Below are 27,368 nucleotides of genomic sequence, written 5' to 3'. Positions count from 1 at the left end.
AGGCAAGGCCATGCAGATGGCATAATTGCTAGTACTGAGTGGGAGCTGCCTGCACCCCTTCTTTGAACATCCAGTGCAGTACCAGCAATCACACGTTAATGTAAGTGGCTGTTCTGTTCCTAGTATTTCAGGTGCTGCTCAAGTGCTGCTCAGTGCTTCCACCTTCATAGGTGGCAAGGATCTCTTTCTCTTGGGGTGTGTAGTTACTCTGTTTCCCCAAACATAAGACCTACCTCGTACATAAGCCCTAGCATGATTTTTCAGGATTTTTGAGGATGCTCGAAATATAAGCCCTAGTTACAGTTCATAAAAAAGTCAATTTAAATAGTGTCCAGGCAGCTATACATGTAAAAAAATAAAATTAGTTGGCTATAGAATGCAGCAAGACAGATAGACCCTTTACCAAGAAAAGCAGACACCCCAAAAACAATCGCACTCAAAAGACCCCACGAGACACAAAACAATAAGGGTTGGCAAGCGCCGGGCTCTCACACACAGATCGGGTAGTCCTGCTAGTGTCACTCCTGTCACAGGCACGTTACCTGCTGTCAGGTCCCTTGGCGTTCCAGCTGCTCTCTTCGGCGTTCCACTGCAGCCAAGTGTAGCGGTTGGCTTCACCTAGTGACCAGAAGCAGCCACAACGCTCTAATATAATGGGTTCGGGAATGGAGTGACACCAGACAGACTGTGGAAAAATAAGACATCTCCTGAAAATAAGTCCTAACGCATCTTTTGGAGAAAAAAATAATATAAGACCTACTCCGAAAATAAGCCCTAGCATGATTTTTCAGGATTTTTGAGGATGCTCGAAAATTAAGCCCTACTCCAAAAATAAGCCCTTGTTACAGTTCATTTAAAAAGTCAATTTAAATAGTGTCCAGGCAGTTATACATGTAAAAAAGTAATACATTTTGGAGCAAAAATTAATATAAGACCCTGTCTTATTTTTTGGAAAATAGGGTAGCTGAGGATCCAAAATCCCAGTGGTCAGTCCTGAATTTTATCAGGGCTCCTTTGCCACATACTCCAGGATATTCCCACATCTCCTGAGGTGGTATATAGGATATTTTGTACTCTGCCACTGTGAGAGTCGGTCCGAAAATGGAGCAGTATTTGCCTGAACATCGCCATCAAGAACTTAGAGAACTGAAGCCCTGACAGAAAGAACGCATGGACAATTGACTTGGAGAGAAGTCCGAGGAGAAGCATTGTGTTGCATTGTTTCTCTGATTTGGGGGGGGGCTGCTACTAACAATGGCTGCTGTGTGGACTTTGCCTGCTGTTTCAGCCAAACCAGCCCCAGCCTCCTGAAAGCTATTGTTATGAGGGTCTCTTCGACCCAGGGACAATAGCTGCCGTCCAGAAGAATGTGTTCTCACCTGCAGCCTCAGTTACACATGTCCCTCACCTGCTCCCCCAAACAATGGCCAATAAAAAGGAGCATGCCCAGAAGCTCGCCAAGGGTCCTGAGGTCACCAATGGACCAGAGAAAGACCCCTGAATGCTGGACACGTAAGCGTTGGCAAAAGAAAGAGTGAATCTTTCGAGCCTGCGCAGTACGAGCCTGGACTGTGAAATCAAGGCGGAGACTGGCCTAAAACAATGGGAGCAAGGGGGGGTGAAGAAGCATAAAAGATGACTCCAGAATGAACACCGTTGAAGATCTTCCCACCAGAGGATCCCGAACCACGATGGAGGATCGGCAGAACTCCACGGGATCCGGAGACCAGAGGGACGCTTCTGGAACGGGGCTGGTGATAAACGCAACCTCATTTCTCATCTTTACTTTTACTTTTCCCCGTTTCTTTTCCCTTTTCTTTTTCTTACTTTCTCTCTCTATCACGTGCCGCTTTGTGGGCAAATTAATAAAGTAACACTGCTTGATTGAATTATAACCCCTTGGCATTTTAGTCGCCTTAATTTTGCGCTTCGAGATCAAGGTAAAAGAACCATCACGAGTCCATCACCAAATGGACCGTGACAGTCGCCAGTTTAGATAGGGCCCAGGGCTACTGCCCATGGTACTTCTTGCTTCACTTGTTGGAACACTTGCTGTTGCTTGGGTCCCCACTCAAACTGATTTCACTGGGTCATGACATACTTTGGTTTCACAAGCTGACTATATCCAGGAATGTGCATCAAACAGAATCTGACCATTCCAAGGAAAGTTTGAGTTATCTTTTAGTTGGTGAGTTCAGCAAACACTCATTTTTTCTACTGCTTCCCTAGGCATTTGCGGTTTTCCATCCACCCATTTTGTGCCTAGGAATCGTGTTTCTGTGACTTTAGACTTCTTGATGGTTGTATTGGTTGTACACGGAAAGGTTGGGGAGCAGAGGCTGCAGGGGCAGCCTCTGTGAGAAGAGGTAAGGGCCTGCCCTGTGCTGGACACAACTGGTTCCAGCCAACTCTGTAACAAACCCACCACAGGCCAAAGGTGAGCTGATCAGCAAAGCTGGTTATACCTTTGTGAAAACATATTTAAGAAAAGGAAAAAAGCCAGACAGGCGGAGGAGTGAAGAAAAAAAAAAGTGAGGAGTAGTACAAACACCAGCGTCAGAAAAAAAGGAGGAGGAGATGTTCCAGGTGCCAGAGCATGTATTTCCCTCCAGCCTGTAGAAGAGACATGCCAAAACAGATATTCACACTGCAGCTCATGAAGGACCCCATGCCAGAGCAGTTGAATATGTCCTGAAGGCATTGCAGACCATGGAGAATCCATACTGGAGCAGATTTTCCTGAAGGATTGCAGCCTGCGAAAAGGACCTATGCTGGAACAGGGGAAAAGTATGAGGAAGGAGCAGCAGAGAGAAACTGTTATGTACTGACCATTACCGCCCCTCAAGTGCAGGTGGGGGAGGGATGGAATAGTTGAAAATAAAGGAGTGAAGTTGAGCCTGAGAAAAAAGGAAGGTGGGGGGAAGGTGGGGGTTTTTAATCTTTATCACTATGTAAATCTATTTTAATTGGCAATAAATTAAATTAATTTTCCTCAAGTCTAGTCTGTTTTGCCCATGATGGTAATTGACACGTGACTGCCTTGTCTTTATCTTGAGCCATAAGCCTTTTAATTCCATTTTATCCCACTGTCCTGTTGAGGAAGGGGAGTGAGAAAGCAGCTGGATGTGTGCCTAGCAGCTGGCCAAGTTCAACCCACCACAATTGTACACCCTGCTTCCAGCAGGATTTCAATAACAGCTTGACCTTTTTCAACTGCTTCCTCCTTTGTCCCCAGAGAATGATGTCACTGATGTACTGATACAGGGAATTGACAATTAACTAATTAACACTTAAAGAACTAACCCTACCCCACATCACTAAAGACACTTAGAGAACTAACCCTTTAACCCACATCACTATTGCCTAGCCTTGCTTAACTCTGTGTAACTTATTGTACGAAAAACAGGACTTCACTGACACCTTGCAAAAATAATAATCCTTGGGTGCATCCTTGGTGCATACTTGGGTGAACTAGATAACAGAAACTTGGGCACAGGACAGGAGATATGCCAGTTTTAACCAACTCAGCAGTCTGAGCCCTAACCAACTCATCACACTAGACCAAAAGTGAGCGTGTACAGAGAAGAGGACCTGGGTTCGCGATCACTGCGCAGCTGCAACCAGGAGGAGCCGGAGGTGGAGACTATGGAAATGGTCTCCCGGAACTCATTGTAATAAAAACTGCCTTCTCGGGGACAGGTTATGAATATGTATAGGCGTTCCTAAAACTTTCATGAATATGTAACACTTCACTGTATTTAACCAAGCTCACAGCTACTGTAATTTTACACACGTATTAGGTGAAATTGTTAGTAACAGAACCAGTTTTACAAAATGTTCCTGAAAGGATGAATCAGTTTTGTAAACTGTCCCTGAAAGGATGTTCAAGCATATCGTGTTCGAGTACACTCTTATCTTAACAACCTAGCTTTATACGCATAGAGTGAGGAGAAGTACATGCAGTATTTCTGGAGATTGAGCAAGTCAGCAGTTATCTAGCTATAGAAATAGTACGCCTGTGCAATACCCTGAAGACCCCCCGAAGGACCACCAGAGAACACTGCACATGATCAAAATAGTTCCAAGATGTTGCAATCGATGTTGCAATCAATGTTGAGTAACCGTTACGTATCTTAATGAATATATGAATATGTATGTGAATGGACTGTATAAATACTGTGTAACCTAAACTGACCAGCGAAGCCAGCTTTGGGTGCGAACCCCTGGTTTCCCAGCACTGAAATAAAGCACCGCATATAACTACGCCCGTGGTTATGTGTCCTTGATTGCTAACAAAATGATTCCCCATGTGTCCAGCGTCGTAAATAAATACATACCTTCCTTATAACCTCAAGGGTTGCAAGGTCATTCCGGGCCTCATTTTGACGAGCCAGCCAGGAGGGCGTTCTGCTTCCTGTTTGAACAGCTGAGAAGATCTTAGGTGCAACCCAAAGTTTTCTTTTTGGAAAGATCTCCATCTCCGTTGTTCATTGCAGGAGCAGACAAAAGACCTCTGGCCACGATAGCGGATAAGGTATGTTGTAATAAAATTGCATTTAATTGCATTTAGCGGCAAGCCAGTGAGGCATGGAGAGACATCTCACGCGTGACCAGAGTTCCGCAGTGGGAAAAGGTACCTGGGAAATGGGGGAGTTGCTGTCTGTTTGTGGGTACAGCCGCTAGCTATCTTGGGGGTAGATCGAGCAACTCCGAGATTTCTGTGTCTTGATTTTGAGATCCAGGATGGACTTTTGCTAATGACTAATTTAGCAAGAGTGAAGGGTAATGAAGAATCTTTTTTTTCAGCTGCTGAAAAAGGTAATAGTGAAAAAGGAATAATTGGTCTATAACCGCGTGTTATCTTTTGTAAGTGCCCGGGCATTCCATTCTAAATCGTAAAGTAACTCGCAAATCCTAAGACCAACCAGTGTCTGTGTGAGCTGTGTGAGTGTGTGCTAATTACAGTAATTACTGTTTATGGTGGTATGCTTTAGCCTGTGATCTGTATAAAGCAGAAGATGAGCTTAAAACACCTCGATTTAAGTCACGTGACATATGAGTTAAAATTACAGTGCGCACGATGTAAGAAAGTATATGCAGATATGTTTTTCACCCTCCAAAATCAGGGACATAATAACAAAATAGGAACTGGTTCCGTTAAAATACTAGAATACCATCTTGCTCTTCTTAGGATGCATCCTTACACATTAGAGTAACTTAGTGGGGAAACCTGATAAAAGAAAGTTTGAAACAATATTGTATTCACTTGTGGTTTGAATGTGGGGTTATATCAGTTAGTGGCAATTAAATGTTTTTCTGCAGAACTTGGAAAATAGGATGAGATACAGTACTTTAAGATAATTTGCTTTTATTGTTATCTAATAATTTTGAGAACACAAAAGGATTTAAGTTATGAAACTCTGATCTATATTGAATTTATGTGCTAGTCAGAGATATGGAAAAAGAACAAACTAAATGTTATGTCATTGTATTTAAGAGTGGTTTGAAAATGGCTAGAATATGAACTGAATTGGATCTAGGAAAATAGAAATAATGGACTTATGTTTAATATGCTGTTTTTCTGACATCTGCAAAAGGTAAATGGGACTGAGGAATATAACTATTGCTGAGCTAATTGGAATTGCATATGAAGTGTATTATGACTGGAATTAAATGGAAAAACAAGAAAGCGAAATATCCCAGGCCTGTGTTGTAACATAAATTACAAGCCTGTGCCAAGCTGTAAGATAAACTCAACCTCCCCCATCTGTGTGGCCTTTCCTGTGTCTAAACTGCAGCAAGGAGAGAAAGAGAAAAAAAAATAGAAAAAAAAACAAAACCAAACACTGCTAGAAGTGGCAGAGGGGGAAGGAGGGAGGGGAGGACAAGCTGTATGCCTCTCAGGGTAGCCTGACACCTGAAACGGTACAAGCTCCCCTAGAGAAATTATAGAAACTGAGGGCAACAGAAAGTAGAAATTTGGAAATGTTATTAGATGAAGCTTGGAGAGTATTCAGTAACAGGGAAAAGGAAGATTGTTGAAAGGATAAGACAGTATAGAACTAAAGAGGTTGGAAGGCTTTGAAAGCCTTTAGAGAGAGATCACTGTATATCAGGAAAATGAATGTTGGGGAAGGTACAGAGGAAGTAGGCAGAGAGAGAAATGGACAGTAGCAAGTTTTGAAAAAGACTGATGGGAACCTGGAAGAACAGAAACAAGTGGAATTTTTCATGGATGGACAATAAGTAACAATTACATAGTAGGTAAAGGGAATCACTGGCCAAAGTGAAAGGGCGTATTTTTGTGAAGCTTTGAAACAATAAATTGGGTAAACAAGTAGGTATTGATAAATTTCCATATATGTCCAATTCCTTGAAACCTTTTGGGGAGAAATTTGTTGGAACAAATGGATGCAGTAATCAGATTCAAAAAAGGAGAAATTACTCTGGAGGTACATGATCAGCAATATATGAAAATAATGGGCTTGCTTTTAGCAACTGTTCCCACAGAAGGCAAGATTAATGAAGAAGTCATGAACCAAGTGTATCCCGGAATATAGACTACTGATGTACCTGGAAGGGCAAAAATGCTGTACCCGTCGAGGTAAAAATCAAAGAAGGATAAAAGCCGGTAAGGATATAACAATGCCCTTAGAAAAGGGAGGACAGGGAAGGAATTTGGCCAGTAATAGAGAAATTCATACAAATTGAGTTATAAACAGAATAACAAAGGACCTCTACCCAGTGGTAGCAAACACTTTTCTGACTGCATTAACTCTAATTTGATTTGGTTTACTGTTTTAGATTTAAAAGATGCTGTTTTGCCTCTCTCTCTGTGAAGCCAGCCAGGCAATATTTACGTAAAACCCAGCTCACATGGACGGTGTTGCCACAAGGATTTAAAAACAGCCCAACAATATTTGGAAATCAGCTTGCTAAAGATCTTGAATCTTGGGAAGCCCCATCTGGTGAAGGACAGATGCAACAATATGTGGATGATCGCTACCAGGACACAGAAGACATGCATAACCTGAACTGTAAGTTTATTGAACTTTTTAGGGCTCCAAAGATATGGGGTATCACAGAAGAAAGCCCAGATGATACAGCAACAAGTAACTTATTTGGGCTATGAAATTAGTGCAGGGCAGAGGACCCTGGGACAGGCTCGAAAGGAGGCTGTATGCCAAACTCCAAAGCCTCAACCTGTAAAAGAATTACGGATCCTTTTTGGGCATGACAAGGTGGTGCCGGTTGTGGATTTATAATTATGGATTGTTTGTCAAGCCATTGTATGTACTAGCAGCCACAGATCAGGAACACCTGCAGTGGAATAAAGGAGCTACATGAGCCTTTGAAGGACTTGGTAAGGCATTGATGACTGCGCCTGCTTTAGGACTCCCAGATGTGAGCAAACCATTTTTCTATTCTCTCATGAGAAGCAGGGAATAGTCTTGGGTATACTGGCACAGGATATTGGCCCATACTGACGAGCAGCGGCCTATTTCTCCAAACAATTAGATGCAACTGCAAAGGAGTGGCCTGGATGCCTGCAGGCAGTTGCAACAGTGGTACTGAACATATAGGAGGCCCGGAAATTTACCATGGGTCAGAAAATGACTGCGCTAGTATCCCACATGGTGTCTACAGTTCTAAAAGAAAAAGGGGGACATTGGCTTTCTCACAAAGATTTCTCAAATATCAGGCTAAATCATCATCACTAACATTGTCAATCCAGCTTCTATCCTTGGTGGTCACATTGGAAAACCAGTTCATGATAATCGCCTGGAAACCATCGAAGCAACATACTCCAGATGACCATATCTAAAGGACAATCTTATGGAGAACATGGAGAACTGTTTTACTGACATAAGCAGCAATATCCTGAACGGTGAAAGGCATGCTGGTTATGCTATAACTACTAGCCATGAAGTGATAGAATCTGGACCTCTGCCTAAAAGTACGTCAGCACAAAAGACAGAAATAATCACCCTTACTTGTGCTCTGGAACTACCTGAAAGTAAAACTCAACTTCTATGCGGACTCTAAGTATGCTTTCAGGGTCATGCATGTGCATGGAAATTTTTTAATAGACTTATTCTGTGGTAACTAGTTGTAAAAGACTTCTTAGTAAATTCACCGTGATAATTTTTGAGGTCATGGGAGAGAATGAAAGAAAGGCCGTTTTTTGAGACCAATGGAATGCCAAATTTGAAACACAGTTTTACCATATGAATTCTTGTATTTGCCAGAAAGTCCTATACCTCTCTTAGGTTAAGATTTGTTAAGTAAATTGTAAGCTCAAATAACGTTTTCTGAGAATTCTGTTTAGTTGCATGGCCTACAAGAAGCTGCTTGGATGGTGCAGATCTGCTTGCTGCAAGTGCGAAATCTCCAAGGAAATTTTGAATGCTGTATTTCCACTAGTATTAACAGCCAATGTTTCGATAAAGCAAACACTACACTGATAGAACTGAAACAGGACTTCAATCCGGTAAGGGAAAACAATATCCAATAAATATGACAGCCAAAATGGAGTTAGAAACTTGGATGAAATAATTTATGACAACCTTACAGGCTGACTGCATTCGATTGGACTTTCAGATTTGTCTGTTTATAGCTACAACATAGAAACAACCTGTGGCTATTGTGGGACAGTATGATGAGAATGCTAAGACTGTTACTCTGATCAAGAAATGCAAGGAATGAATTTAAGTCTTAATAGGCCATGATCCTTTTGTCATATATGTACCATTTGCGAAATCTAATTTTGATTTTTTTTTTTATTTGTAATCTATGTCTCTATAAATTGCACTAGCTGATTTTCTTAACAGCGCAGCTGTTGGCATGCATAAATGTAAATTGCTGCAGAACCTGCAAGTCTTTAACATCAGGTCATAGGCCATACTTGTATCTGGTCTGATCCTACGTACTTGCACAGTTTTTGTTGATGGTTCTGGGAAGTCTCATAAAGCTGTAGTGGTCTGGCATGAAGATAATAATTGGCATCATTCTGTAAAAATTACTGAAGGTTCAACCCAATTAGCAGAACTTGGCGCAGCTTTACATTACTTAGAGCTTTTTAAGGAGGAAACTCTAAATTTGATTTGTGATTCTGAGTACGTAGTCAAGGTCCAACGCATGTATCTGACTCTGAACTGTTTTTTTTGTTTGTTTTTTTTTTAAACAAAGAGTGGGGAGAAGTAGGGAAAACACCACAAAACCATTTGTCAAAAGCATTGTATGTGATGAATCACTTATATCTAAGTGGTGCAGCCCAAATTTGCCCTGAAACACTTTGCATGTATGACCCAAAACCATGCTAAATCAGATCACTAGTTAATGGTCAGTGGTCAAGGCCACATTAATTGATAACCTGGGGGAGAGGCTATGCTTGTTTCTTCAGAGATCAAGGGCCTCAATGGTTGCTGGCACAAAATGTGAAACCCGTGTTATCTTCCTGACAATGATTGTTGCAGCTGCTGCATTTTTGATGCCTGCACAGATAAAGACTAACATGTGGATTACTTTAGCCAACATGACTGACCAGGACTCCATATGCCTAGCTATGGCATCTCCGGAAAACCCATTCTGCACATGCTTGGTTGGCATCCTCCTTGGTGACTACAGCAGCATCACACGACTGTTTCAAAATAGTGGTCGGTGCAAAGGCATTGCAACAAACTGTAATAATGCCAACATGGCACTTTGGATTAATTGCCTCCCAGAAGCAGATATCAAAGCACAGGAACTGGAATTGCTGGCATCTATGCCCATGGACGCTTGTATCAACCTGGTTTGTGAAAAGTGTCAAAACAATATACAAGAACATGAATGGATAAAACTGCAAAATGTTAATGCTACCCTTGGTGTCTATAGAAATGAAACTCGATGGTGTAATGCCTCGCAGAAGAATCCAAGGGGTGTCGTTGATAATGTGGGACAGCGACCCCAAAACCTCCTGTATGGTGTATTCGTGATCTGTGGAGATAGAGCCTGGCCAGGAATTCCTTCTAATGCTGTTGAAGCCCGTGTATTTTGGGACAATTAACTCTCTTAACGCCCAATGTATCTATGATAATAGATTGCAGAAGAGCAAGACGGGAAAAACACTTTTTGCATGTATATGAATCAAAATGTAAGGATAATGTAGATTTTTGGGGATCAGGGTTAAGAGTTTTAGGATCTCTTGTATATGATGTTGTCACAGCTAAAGCTTTAAATACTTTAGAAAAATTAGGATGCTGTCTAGTTAAGGAAACTAACAAAACTTCTAAGGCTTTAAGCAGACTTTTGTTAGATGTAGATTCTGTAAGACATGCTACACAGCAGAATAGAGCCTCAACAGACTTTTTGTTATTAGCTCAAGGACATGGGTGTGAAGATTTTTATGGGATTCGTTAAATAAATTGTTTAGTGGCTGGGGGCTTTCAGGGTTGTTGTTATCAGTAGTGAAAATGGGACCGATTGTCTTGATGATTGTTGTGGCTGTGTTACTAATGTTGCCATGCATGATTTCTCTGCTGCAAAGGGCCCTGCAGTGGACAATGAAGGCAATTTTTTTAGCACAAAAACAAAAAGGGGGAACTGTGGGACTATGGTGGGTCCTTGGATTCCCTGATGGAGGGCATGGGAACAGAAATTAGCCTTTAAGATTTTAAGGCCTACCCGTGAGAAAGATGGGAGTAAAGGAGTATCCGGAGATGTTAAGGATGTACCCGTGAGAGAGAAGGGAGTAAAAGAGTAACATTGATGATAGTAAAAATAGTCAATGAGATGTTACTGCTGTAACTTGTAACCAATAGTGAAGAGGCACATGAATTGGTGAAACTGTATAAAAAAGCACTTGTGGCAATAAATGGCATCTACTACTTTCATCCTGGAAGAACTTGCTCTATGTCATTTGTCCATCTCAACCATGACATCTACATTCTTCTACTATGGGAATAAAAGACATTGACTATGTCAATGGCGGCTTATAATTTTGCTTGTTTTGTCTCCAGTTCCATCTGCAGCTGGGACACGTCTGGGACAGTAGCAGCCAAAATTGGGGTCACTTAATTTAGGACTTTATAGTCTATCATTTACTCTGCATTGGCTTTTTTTTTGCAGGCCATATCAGTCTAATGTAGAGGAAATGAGTTGACGTTACAACACCTTGCTTTCCTCAGTGTTCAAACGGGAGTTCAAACCTCCCAATCAGTTTGATGCTGGTTTTAATTGACAACTTCCATTGTTATTGGTACTTGTTATTTGGAGACGTGTAAAAGGCCCACCGCCTCCGATTCAGTTAGTTTACAGAGTTTAGAGTTCTCTCTACAGCAGTAATGCCAAAGGCCCATTGATGTCCCTATGAGTCACTTGCTCAGATTGCCTAATTCTGGCAGGGTGTAGGGATAAGTGGTGATGTGTTGCTGGGGCTGCCTGAGCTCTGCAGCAGGAGCCAGATTGCCTTGTCCTGCTCTGCCCAGCTGCACGCCTTGTTCAACCACTCGTGTGGACCCAGCTGACCCTTTTGTTCTTCCTTAATAACTGTGACGTGGGCTGTTCCCCTCATCTTCAGAGGGGAAGAGGAAGACCAGGTGTCCTGATCCCAGTGCTCCAGCCTTTTGGTGAGCCAGCTTGTCAAATACTGATAAGGATAATGGCTGAAACATTGTGGCAAAACCAGTTCATCCAGCCACAGGAGATGATGCATTCAGTATAGTAATTGGAATGATCCAAAAGCAATGGCAGAAAGAATTACTAAACTTGCTAAAGACAAAAAACTTTGGCGGGGAAAGGGAAAAGCCACAGTGTGCTCAGTGCTAGGAGTGGCCCTGGTGGCAGCTCAAAGCACCAAGCACCTGGACAAACAAACCGAGCAAGAAACAGTAAAGGTCCTACAGGACCAGTTAGCTGCAGAACTCAGTACCACTCAGCACCTCCTTGTAGATCAGATGCCTTAGACCGGGAGAAAATCTTATGGTCTGAATAGGAAGAATATAAGCAGGCAAAAAATTACCATACAAATCTTGATTCTGTTCCAGACAGTGAGCCCAGTTTTACCAGCCCAGCACAAGCAGCTGAGGAACAGGGTCTTAAACTCCTGTATTCACCTAAAGAATTTGAAATTATCTGGGAAGTATCTTATCCCCAGAATGAGGAAGCAACAATGAGGCCCCTCATTAAACCTGAATCTACTGACAACAGCCAAGCAGGGGCGGGTCTGCAAATTGCCACCCAAACAATACCATTCTCTGTGGCAAATTTATTGGAGATTCAGGAGAAATATAGCAACTTAGCCCAATAAACATCCTGCCAGGATGACTCCCCTGACCCGGGGGCTTCCTGAACCACTGAAACTGCGTGCGGCAGGGCTGCAGGACCTTTAGGGGGATGTGCCGTCTCCATGGGGTGGGGGGCGTGGTCCCCGGGGTGGTCGAGCCGTGGCTTGGGGGAAGGTGGCTCAGGAGTTTATGGCAGCATGGATTTGATGAGGAGAGTCACAAAAACGAAAACTGCTGTACCAAGAGTGGAACAGCAGGTAAATTGAACTCCTCCCCTAGGTGTCTTGGAGACAAAGAGAAAGCTTTTGTGGGCTGAGAGAACTGAGAGGGGAATTCTCCAAGATTTAATAGATGGAATGTCTACCCTGGCCCTGGAAAAGCTTATCAGGGCATGGAAGACACTCCATAAAAATGAACTGCCTGCTTGGGGGGTCATGAAAGCAGAGCCCTGACACGGGACAGTAATTCTCCCTGAGACACCCACTGCTCCTGAGGGTGGATAACAGACCAGCCGCCCCCAGTCAGTAAGCCAAGAGGCGGCCAGTGCGATCATTTAAAGAGGCTCACAGAAACTGTTAAGGGGGTTTGCCAATCAGCAAATCCCCTTGACTCCTTTAAAATCAATCCACCACTTTACTGCTGAGGTGAACCAAGACTCAGCCACAAATGAGTTCAATGAGTTGCCTCTCACTTACTGCTTTCTGTCCCCAAGCCCCCTCTATTCTTCCAGGGAAAAAGTAAAACAAGGACCCCGCAACCCTGCTCCACAAAACCGGACAACCTGTCCTCATGAAACTACCCACCACTGGCACTGTACCCTTCATTTTAAAGACAACAATGAACATTTATGCATGGAAAGCTACTGACACCCATGGGAAAGAGCACCAGATCAGCACCTGGTGGATCATCCCTTCATTTTTTAAAAGAAAAAAAAAAGGGGGGTGGAAGAAAAGTTGCCTTTTAGTAATATTGTTATTTCAGTATGTTTGGGGATTTTTATTTTGTATGTTAGCTTTCTTTTATCCTACATGAGAAAAATTGTGTGGGGCAAATGTATATTCATATGTTGTATAGGGCTAACACTGTTTTTGCTAGTGTGTAACCAGAATATACCCAATTTAGCTCGGGAATTGATACAAGGTTTCATATATATTTGGAAATAAATTTGCAATGATTGGTTTGAATCTTAGAAAATTAGTTAAAACAAAAACCAACCAAACAAACATCAAAACCCATGAGGCGCGGAAATGACCTCACAACCCTTGAGATTGTAAAGAAGGTATGTATTTACTTATTTATTTATGGCGCCGGACACATGGGGAATCATTTCACCTAATACGTGTGTAAATTTCCAGTAGCTGTGAGCTTGGTTAAATGCAGTAAGGTGTTACATATTCATGAAAGTTTTAGGAACGCCTATACATATTCATAACCTGTCCCTGAGAAGGCAGTTCTTATTACAATGAATTCGGGGAGACTATTTCCATAGTCTCCACCTCCGGCTCCTCCTGGTTGCAGCTGCGCAGTGATCATGAACCCAGGTCCTCTTCTCTGTACACGGTCACCTTTGGTCTAGTGTGATGAGTTGGTTAGGACTCAGACTGCTGAGTTGGTTATAACTGGCGTATCTCCTGTCCTGTGCCCAAGTTTCTGTTATCTAGTTCATCCAAGGATTCACCAAGGATGCATGTCCCGTCCCAACAGATGGGATGAGGGATGAGTTAACTCTATATGCAACACGCGCCCTGGCTCAACAGATGAGACCAGGTGTGAGTTAACTCTGGGTTAATTCTGCACAGTTATGTGAAGTGAATGACAGACAGTCACCTCCAGGGTCCAATTCAATTGTGAGTTTTACTAAAAGTACTTGTTGGAATACTGGTTACAGCGAATGGTGACTTGGCAAAAGTATAACAGAACTTATCAACACATTAACAGCAAAAGTCCTACTACGAGCGATATATTGGCAACCATCAGTAGTTATAATATGAAATTTAACCAGAAATCAACAGCAGAGCTTAAAGATGGTGTTATCCTTACATGTTTAAAAGGGAAAGAGAGAAAGAGAGTGGTAGAGAGGGAAGAAAAACTAAGGTATAAAGGAGAATTAATTACATAAACATGAGGCTACTTATTCTATGGTCTCTGCTGACATTTAATGTCCTTTTTGTGGGCATTACAGTCTCTTACAGTCTTTTTGGTGGTCGTTTCTTCCTTTTCCGGGGTCATTTCTCATCTTGATCACATATCCACTAACTGAGCTTTCCACATTGGCAGCACACAAGCTTATCTGTTAAGCAACACTAAGCAACATTGTATAGTCTTTGGATAATTATTACTTCAGCATCCTGCTTCAGGTTCTATTTCTAAAGACCAGGTCATTTCAGAAGAATATGCCGTAAATCTATGACAGTCCCAACAATAGTGCATAATTACTGAGCACAAAGTTACCTCTGGTACAAGTTATGCTTATACAAAGGACATTGTGGTTGGATAGTCTTAAAAAAAAATGCTACATTCCTATATTTTCCTAAGCTATATGAATCTTATATTTCTTAATGATCAGAAATACAGCTTAATGATCAGAAATACAGCTTAATAATCAGAAATACAGGTATCAACCTCTCCTTTTCTTTTGAAGGTTTGTAGCTATTAAGCTTAAAGCTTCATTAAAACTTTTGTCATATATGTTACGTGGTCTATTCGTTTAAACACATTCCAAATTCTAATATATAATATTATTATTAAAATTAGGCATGATAAAGTCAATACTAGTAAAACAACAACAGGATGCAGCATTTTGTTAAAGAGTCCAGTGGCTGTCAGTGACCATCCAAAAAGGCTACCCCACCACCTATGTTCACCATCTTTCTTTACCTGTTCCAATACACTGTGTATTTCTTGTTTGTCATGATGTACAGTAACCAAAGCGTTTTGTCCACTTTCTCTAACTTTTAATAGCTGACGTAGATCATTATGCTGCAAAAGCTTCTTCAGCAGGTAAGGTTCATTCCAATAGGAGTAGGTAATATATTGTTGAATACTGTATAATTTGATTGTAAGAGCTGTAGAGTCATAACAGGAGCTGAATAATTAAAATCACATGCTACTATTCTGATAAAATTACAAACACAGATGTTAGAATGATTATTAGTAGTTATCATCTGATCATCTACAAGCATTGAATGACATATAGTTCACATACATGTACACCCTTTTCCTATATACATGAGCACAGTTTCAGGGTTCTCCTGAAGCTGCACTTCAAATTTGTTCTGTATCCAAACAAATATCTTGGGCCTTAATAGTATTACTTTCACATATAAATCCTTGTTGTTCTCGCACAATACATGCATCAATGTCAATAGTATGCCACCTTTTCTCTTTTTGTTGTGCCCATATATTCTATGCTCTATTGGATTAAGTACAGTTCCCTCATTATTTAATCCCAATGCTATAATTTGGTATACTGTATACACAGAAGCATTATAAACAGTCAAAACAAATGCATTCTTTCTACCCTTCCACTTGACTGTGGTCTGTAAGGAGTATGCAGCTGCTAAGTAATTTGGAGGAGCCTACTTCCGAGATTGCAGGCAATCGTGAGTCAAATTTCCTTCTTCCACTTTGGCAGACAGGAACATGGCTGGATTCGCCAGGTTGATTGTTTTAAAAGCTACATTATCTTGTTCCAGTAGTACGGCTTGGTACTTGTCCTGGTTTTGTTAAAAACAAGTTTCTCTTTTAGTGAATTTGCCTGTCAACTAAAGCCTTCATATTAGCTGCATTTTCCTGAAGAACCAGATAAATGTTTTGGTAGACATAGCAATGGAATGCGAGGTCACTAATAAGAATGGATGAGAATGGATGCACATCTCGCGAGAGGGGCAACGAAAAAACAGGTGGCCAAGAAAATGACCAACGGAGTATAACATCCCATCCACGTGAATACTTCATATAAAAGTGGGAGATCACGAGGATCTCGTCCCTTTTCTGTGGAGGGGTTTTGATAGATAAAGATCTGTTGCTGAATTAGTCAGGCTCAAAGGTATCTCAAGGCCATTTCGGGGAGCTGAGGGCAGAGTCTGCTGTGAGAAAGAGGGGCGTTCCTCAATCACCGGGGTCCTGGCATGGCATGAATCATCGGATGTATCATCAGTGAGACTCCAGAGCACGGACAGCCCACGATACTCATTTAGAGAATCCATGCTTGGAACATGGACGCGTGATTAGAATATAGTTGCATATATAAGGAGACTTGTTTCTGTAATAAATGGCTTAGCGTGATTCACATTGAATCGACTTGTTTTGCTGAGTCCTTATCTCGCTCCTACACTTTTCCTTATGGACAACATTAGGAGAGGACCTTGCTAGTCATCCCTGTGAGCTGAGGCCTAGTGACAGACTGAATCCAGTTCTGGTTGGCTGCAGAGTCCAGTCCAGGACTTCCCTGATCTGTTTCATAGCATCACTGTATGAAGTTGTGGCTGCTACTTTTCCATGGTCCTCTGCAGGGTGCATAGTTGATCTATGTGTTTAGTCAGTGTTTCAAGTTATTAAACACTTAGACTTCTGTTTGGATGGCTGTACGAAGCAAATTTCAGGTATGTATATTGTCCTCAAACTGCAGTGGCATTTAAATGCTCATTAAGTGGAAAAATATCTGAGGATGGAAGTTACTGATATTGAAGGGGAAGGGAATAAATCACAGATATTTACCTCCATTATTTTGTGCTACCTAAGCAGAACATGGATCAAGAAAGGAAACTAGATTGTTTTATGGTAATTTAAATGTAGCTACAGAATGTGTTAGCACGTCTTGGTTTTGTAATTCCACCATATCACCCAGGTGATAACATCACAGAAATATCCAGTGGATTTATGCTTCTGCCACCAAACGAGATACAGTTACCTTGCATTTAAAGGGTTTAACAATAGAGTGAACATTCATGTGGGCCTTGAGAGTCTGCTTTTGTACAAAGCTCTTGAAGCACAAATGGCATTGATAGGCTCTGATATTGGTGTGGATCAGAACATCTCGCTTCATATTGGCCAGCAGAGTAAATTCCCAGCCACAAATTCCACATTTGTGCTCTTTCACATCCTATAAGAAAAAGAAACAGAACATTCTGTAGATGTGTTAGAGAAGTTCCTTTTCCCTAGATTTCCCATAGCAGAGATTCAGGCATGGATTCCAGAAATTAGTCTAAAATAAATAATTTATTCACAAGGTACAGCATAGAGCAGCTAGAGTTGGGTGCCTCCTAAAGAGAGGCCCTCAGCAGAGGAAAAACCTGGACAAGTATATCTCCACAATCCAAGCCCCCACCTTCTGCATGTCACTCTGGGCCAATTGCAAAATCAGAGTCTGGGGTCTCCCTGTTCTTCATTGGATCTCTTCATTTTCATCAGATGGGCCATCAGTTAAAGACCTGACCTTTAGTTGCTATTTTGCACTTTCAGCTGGAGAAAATAAGTTCTTGGCAATAGACAAAACATTCTTCTGTTGGATGCTCTATTGTTCCTTATCTCCAGGGACACAGCTCCCCTTATCTTCTAGCTTGAAGACTCTGAGGCCTTTTTTACTTAACAAAGGAGAAAGTTCAAAGGTTCACAGCTCACAGAAGTTATGCCAAGTGAATTCTATATAAGCAGTTTCTAAACAAGTTCTATAAGAAGCAGTACACCAAATAATTTAATAAGCTAAGGCAATCTATTCCCTAACAGATGGAGTATTTTCTAGATAATTTCATCTTTAGTACAGCAATATATGAATTATTCATTCTGCAATAGAAAAGCAGGTAATAAATTATTTTGCTTTTAACATCATTTGCTAAAGTAATAGGTACTTATGTATTTTTTTCTTGGCAAATTCTTACAAGAATCTGAGAAGCAGAGAGGAAAAACAAAATATAAGCTTAATGAAATAGAGTTTTGTTTCCCTCACTAAGCTTACAAATCAGTGAGACATAGTATCAGAGCTTCTCTGTCCTGCTCTTCTGCTTATGTAAAATATTGGTCAAATGTGTACACTTATTGACCAAGAATAAAAGCTAACCAGTTAAGAGAGTAAAGTATTGCCTGCCTATAGTAATTGAGCATCGTTGGCTTCTAAAAAAGACTTGTCCCTGTTTTGAAGAAAGCTATAGAAAATAATCTGAAATAACCAAGAAGTATTCAAGCAATATCACCAAATAACGATATACATGTTACATTCAAGGAAGAGAAAAAGCTATTTACTCTTAGTGGGACTTGTGCTAACTCCAGTGGACTGACCCCATTTTATCTGGTGTTTACGGAGCATTTCTAGCACCCTGTATGCCACCCAGTCAATTTACTAATGCATAATTCAATGTTCTTAGTCACAGCCATGTGGTATAACTATCAGCTCCTCAAGAAGTCATTTAGATGCTATGAAAATGAATTAATTTACCACTAAGCACTTTAAGAGTTTGAATATAACTTGCTGAAGGTAATGAGGATTTACTAGTGAAGTCCCAAGAGCAATTACTCCTCCTGCAGGCCCCCATTACAAATATGACTTGAAACAATCTCTACTTTTGTACCAGTAAGTGGTTTTAATAGTTAATTGCAAAGTTAAGACTCTGAACACCAACAGCAACTCTAGTTATCTGATGTGAGGCTACATTTGAGCAGCTAAGTACTGTTAATTATGTTCACAGCTGCAGCTGTGGACAAAGAAGCAGAATCTCTCTGAAGGTTCAAGGGCATTGCATTTCCTGTGATAAAAAACTATCAAGTTTTGAATTGGTAGAATTTTGCATGGTAAATCCAAAGACCAGGCAATCTCCAAAAAGAGCAGAAATTATAAGAGTGTAGTAGGGAAGAACAAGCAAATGTGGAAGTAGAGGTGGTTGGTTTTTTTAAAAAAATGTGTCTATTAGACTAAAATGCTGTAGCTTTCTATTTTTCGTATAAAAGCCAAAATTCAATTGTTAAAGGAAAAATATGCAAGACTGGAAGCAAATTTTTATAAAATGTGTGAGTTTTTTGATATGTCTTAATAACATTGTTGTAAAGGTGGATAAACTAATTTCAGACATCGTTGAATGGAACACTTACATTTTTCCTGTTTTTTAAAGTGATCCTTTTGGATGTGTTCCAAACCCTGCTCCTAGTATAAACTGATACTGCTGCCATTATTGATTGCCACTTGATACGAATTGGCTGGGGTTATGGTCCTGCTTGTCCACTTTTATTAATTGGCATTCTAGATAACTTATGCACAAAGGGGTAATTTTCTTAGGTTATTTTTTTCCTTAAATGTCTCATTATAATGATTCTTCAAATTTTGATGAGTAATAATATACTTTATTTTGCTGCATACATACCGCCTACTGCATATCCACTGACTTCCTAGTTAAGGGATGCAAAGCAATATATCTGTTTTTCAGTAGAAAATTTCTGTTAAAATTTCTGAGGGGGTTAGACAGCTCTACAAAATTATAGTATTTTACAGAAAGTCATTCTGAAGATAAAACCCAGAAACAGAGAGATGTGAATACAATTTTGGGAAGTAATACAGGTGTTCTAATTTAGCTCCTGTTTATAACAAAACATTTTTGCATGTACTTTCTTAAGACTGAAAGAGACATTTAGCTTCTAGTATTGCCAGTGCTGCTGGGGCTTTTGCTCTGCATAAAATTCTCCCACTGGCAAAGGGCCAGCATGAGGCTCTATAGACTGATTACCTTCTTTCCAAGGAGGTATGTGTATCCTTAATAGTTTGTAATCCTTGTGCTACCTCCCATGCAAGGTGACAGTGCACCTCATGATTGCTTACCTTGAGAGTTAGGGAGTGTTGTTTGAGATGGTGAGGCTGCACAAACTCCATGCCATATTCAGTGCAGATATACGGACGGATGTCTCTGTGCTTCATCATGTGGTTTTGCAGCTGACTCAGATACTGGAAGGTCTTATCACATTCATTGCAATTGTACTGTATAAGGCCACAGTGGGTTGTTAAGTGTCTCTTCATCTGGGCCAAGGTTGGGAGGTCTAGACCACACTCCACACAAATGTTCTCTCAGCCACTCTCATGCTTAGACTTGTGTGCTTTCAGCACACTGGGATAAGCAAAACCTCTGCCACAGATCCTGCAGCTGTAAGGCTTGATGTCACTGTGTTGCATCATGTGTCTCTTAAGGTGACTGGTTTGAGTGAAAGCCTTGTGGCACACCTGGCACTTATGTGGCCTGGTGCCCTGGTGTGTCAACATATGCGTGTGCAAGTGGCTCAGCTGCTTGAAAAGTTTGCCACATAGGGTGCAAGCATGTGGTTTAATGCCACTGTGCCCCAAGATATGGGTGACTAAATTGTACTTGGATGTATAGGACTTCTCACACATGAGATATTGCCAGCATTTCTGTTCACCCCCCACATCAACATAGTCTATCTGAAGGTTGACATCTACTCTTTCCACTTTCTGTTTATTTTCACCACTTCCTCTTACTTCAGCCCTCCTGAAGGGTGGCTCTGGAGACCTTTTCATTTGAAAGGGGTTCCTGAAATGAAAGTCTGGGGGCACAACAAAAGGAAACATTAAGCCAGGACAGACTTTGGGATATGCTGGGCTACTGGGCCATGCCATCTTAGGCTTCACTGGTTCTTGCTTAATGGGCTTGGCTCCAAAGCGCTCCAGAGTTCAGTAGAACTGAAAACCAAAGTTGCAGAGGTTGATCATCTGGGAACTGTATTTGGGTTGTGCTGGCTGTTGACACATCAAGGGGAGATTGGAAGAGCCTCTATCATTGTGATCTTCAGGTCTGTCTGGTAGTGATGAGGAACTCTCAAGAGCAACAGGAGGCATTTTTGTTGGCATGCTCTTGCATTTCCGAGTTCTCCTTCCAAGGACCCCTGGAAAATTTCTGTGTCTCCAAGAGGAGGAGACCCATATGTGAGGGGTGTGGTCTGAATTCTTCACCAAATAAAGTAATTCTGTGTGGTTTTGTAACAGGGTTCCGAGGCTGCAGGCAGCAGGAAAAGGGAAAGGCTCGTGTACTGTCTGCATTAAAACTAATTTCTTCATTCTTCATCATATTTAACTTTTTCTGTGTTCCCCATATTCCTTAAAACAAACAAAAAACCCCAAATATCTTTTTTTCTTCCTGTTCATTTTATTGTCTAGTTTAATGGTTTGGAGGTTGTTGGTTTTTTAATTAAATGCAACTAAGGATGTCTGAGGCCCATATAAGACAAATGCCTTTTAAAGCAGAATTAAATTGACTAGTGGAGAACAAAGCAGCTTTTGTCTTTGGTGATAGAATTGGTGGTGAACATACATAAACATGCTATACTGTGACACACTACTTAGCAGATTAATCTGTATGGCAATGTTTCTGCTTAATTTAATTTAGTCAGGCTATTTGTGGGCAAAATCCTGTCCTTGGATGTGCATGCACAGGCTCTAGAAACTGGTGGTGCATCTAAAGGATATGGCAATGCAAACAATAATGTGCACATTTATTATGGCTGTGACATGAAAAAAAAATTTAAACTTGTTTGTATCATTAGCATGTGATGCTGTGAGGGAAAACAATGGCCAAGTGATCTAAGGACACTGTGTACCATCAGGGTTTGTGCCATGTTTCCTGGCTTCTCTCATTTTGTATTGTAATAAGAAGGCAGAGATTAATTTTTTTGTTGTTATTTTAATCCCAGAGATATTTACCCAGCAGATTTGGGGGAGGAAAGTCCTTTGACTACTCTCTGAATTACTTTCAGTTTTATAAATATAGTCTAGGGGTTTTTTGTTTGTTTCTAAACAGGTGAGCAAAGCCCCCACTCTAAAATTAAATACAGAATTAATGCCAACAATCCCTCAGATGTCCAGAGTAATTGGCACATAAAAATGCTCTGATCCTTTCTATGGTACAGTGTGACAAAACAGGTTAATAATTGTCTTCTGGCAAAATTTCATTTTCCACTGATTGTACAGGGATCTTCTCCTGAATAGGAGGTTCATCCAAAACATTGATTATGAATTTTGATTCATCTTAAATAAGGCTTCTACCTATTGCATGCACTTACCTGAAAGTGTGTATGTGTATGCCTGCATACGTGTGACTGTCCAACCAGGCGGAGGTTAGGTTGGAAAACTAGACATATTTTCCCGTTGTTACCCATAACATGTTGATACTATTTATAAAACCATTCTTGGAAATATTGGGTGGAGAGCACGAAGATGGTTAGAGTACTAAAGATGCTCCTATTTCATTTCAGGAAGCTCTGTGCTGGGCAAATCCACTTCTGAAGATAGATAAAAACACATCTCTCTGACCTAGTTAGGCTGTGGACGAGGGAAGGCATCTTAAAAACCTGCTTGCAAACAGATTACTTCCTTCTAATAGAGTAGATTGTTGAATTATCGTTGAGATACTGTGTGAAGCCAAAGGCTCAATGAAAAAACTTTAAGATGGATACTTCAGACAAAGGGATCAATCCATGCACAAAGAATGAATGGTAATTAGAGTGAAAATTATAGGATCTCTAAAATGATGATTCTAAAAACACCTGTGATAGGGCAAAAACCTTAAAAATGCTTAAAACTGGGATAAGTATCTAATAATTATACCAGGATGTGACTTTCAGTCCCTAGCTCATTAATTGGCAGTAGTGTATACATACGCACCCTCTCTCTGTACAAATATGCGTGTGAATGCATATATATATAAATACACATATAAGCATGTGTGTGTGTTCCATCAGAACTGTTAGGAAGTATGCATTTTGTTATGTTTCCTTGTCACCCTAACTCCCTGGGCAAAATGGGGAACAGTTAAATCTTGAAGATTCTTAGGGTACAAAGGACTGACTTATTAAAAAGAGAGAAGGGGAAGGGAATCCTCTGAATACCAAAAAAAGACTCCACTTCTTTCTAAAAGGGAAAAAAAGTTTTTCAAAGTTTATCTTGAGCAATATTGAACTCACACAATTTGAACATAAAATATGCCTGTAGACCAAAATCTCCCCTTCAAAGTATGGACCTGTCCTTCAAATGTCTTTTAGATTGCGTATCTGATTCTTTCCCAGAAAAATGAGTATAAAATGCTTCAGAAAGCCCATAGCAATTGAGAAACCAGATATTTTATGTACTGGCTTTGTTAGATTATTGAAATGCTGCCAAAAATGCATAGAAGTGACAGTCAGTTGTGTCTAATTGCTCTCTTGTCTGTCAGTTCTTCCCTTCTTCCACAGCCTGTTTTATGCAAAATTTCAGTCTATCTGGAAGACGAAGTTATGGCAGAGAGTCTAGAACTGCTTGAAATTACTATAAAGAAATTATTTCCTTGCACTACTAACCTTTGGTTGCTCTCACTGAGCATATGGTTATATTCCACTGTCCACGGTTACACACATCACAGGACCAAGCCTACAAGGGAAAGTGTTCAAAGTCAGTGACCAGCCCAGTTAAAGAGGTGCTGTATAATCCAACTGTGGCAGGATGCAAACCCCCCCTCTCTCCCCCTCCCTCCTTCATCATGGAAGGAGTAGACACATCTCCTTCTCTCTTTGCTGTTTGAGGCTAACAGCTTCGATGTTTGGCCCCAGAGCACTCTGGCCAGGGCCATTATGAGAAGGGAGTGCCGAGGCGCCAGGGAGCCGCTGGACACCCGTGGCCAGTGTGGGGGATGTTTGGAGGTTTCAGGGGCACCCCCACAGCCAGTGTGGGGGTGCAGAGAAGCTTCTGGAATGCCTACAGTCAGATCTGATCAGCCAATAAAAAACGGGACTCTCGTCAAGATTCTGCCCCTTGTCGCGGATCTCTTGGAGCACAAGCCAGATGCTGTTGCTGAGAGCCCACCTCCCTGGGATGGAGACCCCACTTGCCTTGCCGCCACGTGTGTGAGTAAAATTTCTCCTCACAGGATTGCAAGTGTATTTACTTTCCGTGCACATATGCACAAGTACTTTCCGTGCTCAATATGAGCACGTGTAAAATTAACTCTCGCAGAATCGCGGGTCTATTTTCCTCCCGTGTTCCCACATAAGCACGTGTAATATTCCGTGCACATTTGCACATGTATTTCTCCTCGCAGGATTGCAAGTGTATTATAAATTTACCCTTGCAGAATTGCGAGTATACAAATCCCGTACTCAATACAAGTATGTGTATCCCTTTAAAATAATCCCACACCATGTTCAGGCAAGTGTGTACTCTTCCTGGACTCAGGGGCGGCTCCGGCATTGTTTTTGGTGATGCCATGTGTATGCACACTATGGACCTCCTGAATTATTAGTTGCTGCCCCTTAATAATTTTCCTCAACTGATATCTGAACCTGTATTCAAGTCACTTTTGGAGTGCTAAAATCCCGTTTCTCACTGGTTTAATAAAAGTTGTTTTGGACCCTGTTGTCCCTTAAACTAACCTCGGGGTGCCTTCGTGACACCAACAAAAGAGGACCTAAAAGGGCAGGGAAAGTACAGATTTACAGAAAGTACAGGAAAGTACAGATTTACAGCCTAAATATGGATAACCTTGCTGTTTGGTTTTTTTCCCTTTCAAACTGCCAAGCCCCGTAATGTAGAAATCAAGAAAAGATTAAATCTAGCCTCTCTTCTCATCTCCTTTCATGTTGGTAGCAAACCCTTGCTAATTTGGATGGAGGAACGATCTTGACATTAATCAGAACTTAATTCCATAAAAATGTGAGTCTTGAAGAAACCACAGAAGAGACTGCAGATTTGACCACCATGTGAGAAATAGTTAAGAAGTCCCTTCTTTAAATAACTTCATTAGATAACTTGAAAGCTTTTAATAATGCAGTTCCCCATTAATTTTGTTCTATCTGATTCTGGAGTAGCTTATCTCATTTTAGTATTCAACAATAAATAAGGGGGAATGAAGTGAAAGACTTTGTATTAAATGTCTCCTAGGGACCTTTTTTCTTTCCTATATAAGCACTTTAAAATTTCTTTCTCCAGCACCTCGTTATTTAAGATGGAATGCTATCTAGTGCAGCAGTGTGTGATTCTAAACATTTAGTTCAAACCTGAATAGTCATTAAAAATTCTAGTTTTTATCAGCAGTATTTCATTTTTTTAGTTTGGAATAATTGGTCTGGAAACCTCACTGAGACAGATGTTTCCATGCTATGTTGGCACTTAAACACCCCCCCCCCCCCCGAACCTAGTAATCCACATCTTATAAAAAAAGTTAATTTCTATAGAACTGTCACAGAGGCATCCCGAGGTTAATTTAAGGGACAACAGTCAGGGGCATGAAGGGGCAGCAACTAATACCAGGCAGTCCACAGTGTGCATGCACGTGGCTTCACTCAAAACAATGCCAGAGCCGTCCCTGAGTCCTGGAAAAGTAAACACGGTGCGGGATTATTTTTAAGGAGGTACACGTACTCGTAGTGAGTACAGGAAGTGTACACCCGCGATTCTGCGAGAGTAAATTTATAATACACTCGCAATCCTGCGAGAGTTTATTTACTTACACGTGCAAATGTGCACGGAATATTATGCATGCTTACGTGGAAGCACGGGAGGAAAATACACTCGCGATTGTGAGAGGAAATAATTTAAAGTACGCGTGCAAATGTGCACGGAAAGTTACGCATGCACATGTGCACGGAAGGAAAATACATCCGCGATTCAGCAAGGATTAATTTTACACGTGCTCATATGGAGCACGGAAAGTTATATGTGCATATGTGCACGCGAAGTACAAATATACTCGCAATTCTGAGAGAAGTTTTACTCACAGCCGTGGCGGCGAGGCAAGCGGTGTCTCCATCCCGGGGAGGGGGGCTCTCGGCGGCAGCATCTTGCTCATGCTCCGAGAGACCCACACAATGGGCAGAGTCTCGACGAGAGTCCCGTTTTTATCTGATCAGACCTGACTGTAGGCATTCTAGAAGCTCCTCTGCACGCCCACTCACTGGTGCCTTGGCACTCCCTTCTCCTAATGGCCCTGGCCAGGGTGCTCTGGGGCCAAACAAAAGAAGCTGTTAGCCTCAAGTAGCAGAGAAAGAGAGGAGATGTGCCCACTCCTCCATACTGAAGGAGGGAGGGGGAGAGAGGGGGCAGGGAGGGGAAGTGAGGGGGGGTTGCATTCTGCCACAAGAACAGACAAGCATCCTCACAGTTTCTTTCTTTATGTAAATAAGTATATTTGGAAATAAAATATTTTGAAAAATAGAACCACAAATAATCACTCTCTGTGTCCTTTTAAAAAAATAAAAGAAAGGCTACAGTGATTTCAGATAGTTGTTGAAGTATTTCCAAAATATAATTTCTATGCAACAGCTAATAATGTTATCGAGTTAACTTTCATGAAAGGGGAAGAGAGTTTAACACAGAATGTGAATCACCATTTACTCTCATTTCCACTCATTGTATTTCTACAGAAAAAGGATTTTTTTAAAAAAGTATTTAAATCATGTTATTCACTCTATAAACATGCAAATTGTTATAGTCCCCAGCTCGTATTCTGTACTGACATCAACAGCAAAATGTCTTTAGACTTCAATAGAACCAAGTTTCTGCTTCCAGTATGAAAGTGCCTTCTATCTACAGAATAAACATAAGCTCAGTGTAATAGACTTAACGATATATTTGTTAATCAAACTGGTCTAAATGGATATGTTATCAGTAGCTGTGAAACCTGAGCATATAACATGATATTAGTACATGCTGCCATTAAACAATGCAACCTGTATGTAGTCTTTGTAAAAAACTTATATGTGTAAAAGCCTAATTTACTGCACCCTGCAGAACATTCAGTAAGAGACTGACAGAGATAAGGGCCCAGTTGCATCCTTGTGTGAACGAGATAACGGGGGTCTTCAGCACAAAGCAGGAGGAAAACCAGCTCAAGCTGTTGGAGCCTTGGCCAAACCCAGCGTGCTAGGCCAAAGATAAGAAGTGCACGACAAGATAGACTGCAGCCTTCATCCAAAAGAGCCCCGCCCGTGACCACCCGGAGACACTGTGCAGGCGCAACAGGAAAGAGCCAAAGGTGACGACTATAGATATAATTCCTTGGAACTCATTTTAATAAGAACAGCCTTTTCAAGGAAAAAGTTATGAATATGTATAGGCGTTCCTGGAATAACCATGAATATGTAATC

The 27,368-nt window shown here is 41.1% G+C and overlaps 1 protein-coding gene across 10 annotated transcripts; it reads right to left on the bottom strand.

Annotated features, from left to right (window-relative positions):
* Nucleotides 1-340: 340 nt before the first annotated feature.
* On the bottom strand, nucleotides 341-27,368 carry LOC308051384 (uncharacterized protein). 10 transcript variants are annotated; one of them, XM_080361800.1, is made up of 6 exons: nucleotides 27,034-27,368; nucleotides 26,001-26,223; nucleotides 23,589-23,658; nucleotides 20,071-20,226; nucleotides 17,179-17,370; nucleotides 341-685 (listed from the first exon to the last, which is right to left on the bottom strand). In XM_080361800.1, exons 4-6 carry the CDS (start codon nucleotides 20,167-20,169, stop codon nucleotides 539-541), a joined length of 438 nt encoding a protein of 145 aa, XP_080217926.1. In that variant the 5' UTR covers nucleotides 20,170-20,226; nucleotides 23,589-23,658; nucleotides 26,001-26,223; nucleotides 27,034-27,368; the 3' UTR covers nucleotides 341-538. The 10 variants fall into 10 exon arrangements, 3 of the variants coding, with proteins under 3 accessions (XP_080217926.1, XP_080217927.1, XP_080217928.1); XM_080361801.1 differs by having other exon boundaries at nucleotides 20,071-20,202; XM_080361802.1 differs by lacking the exon at nucleotides 26,001-26,223.

The sequence above is a fragment of the Nesoenas mayeri genome (genome assembly GCF_963082525.1).
Source record: "Nesoenas mayeri genome assembly, chromosome: W".
In the NCBI taxonomy this organism is placed as follows: Eukaryota; Metazoa; Chordata; class Aves; order Columbiformes; family Columbidae; genus Nesoenas; species Nesoenas mayeri.
Note: the sequence above shows the minus strand (reverse complement) of the source record. Positions and strands in the feature narration are given on the sequence as shown.

What these genes read in the sequence shown, in the direction of transcription:
- LOC308051384 (XM_080361800.1), bottom strand. Translation starts at nt 20,169, where the DNA reads ATGATGAAGCACAGAGACATCCGTCCGTATATCTGCACTGAATATGGC. An exon ending in AACACTCCCTAACTCTCAAG is followed by an intron (nt 17,371 to 20,070) that starts GTAAGCAATCAT and finishes TTTTTCTTATAG; the next exon opens with GATGTGAAAGAGCACAAATG. An exon ending in TTAAACCCTTTAAATGCAAG is followed by an intron (nt 686 to 17,178) that starts GTAACTGTATCT and finishes ATTTTTCCACAG; the next exon opens with TCTGTCTGGTGTCACTCCAT.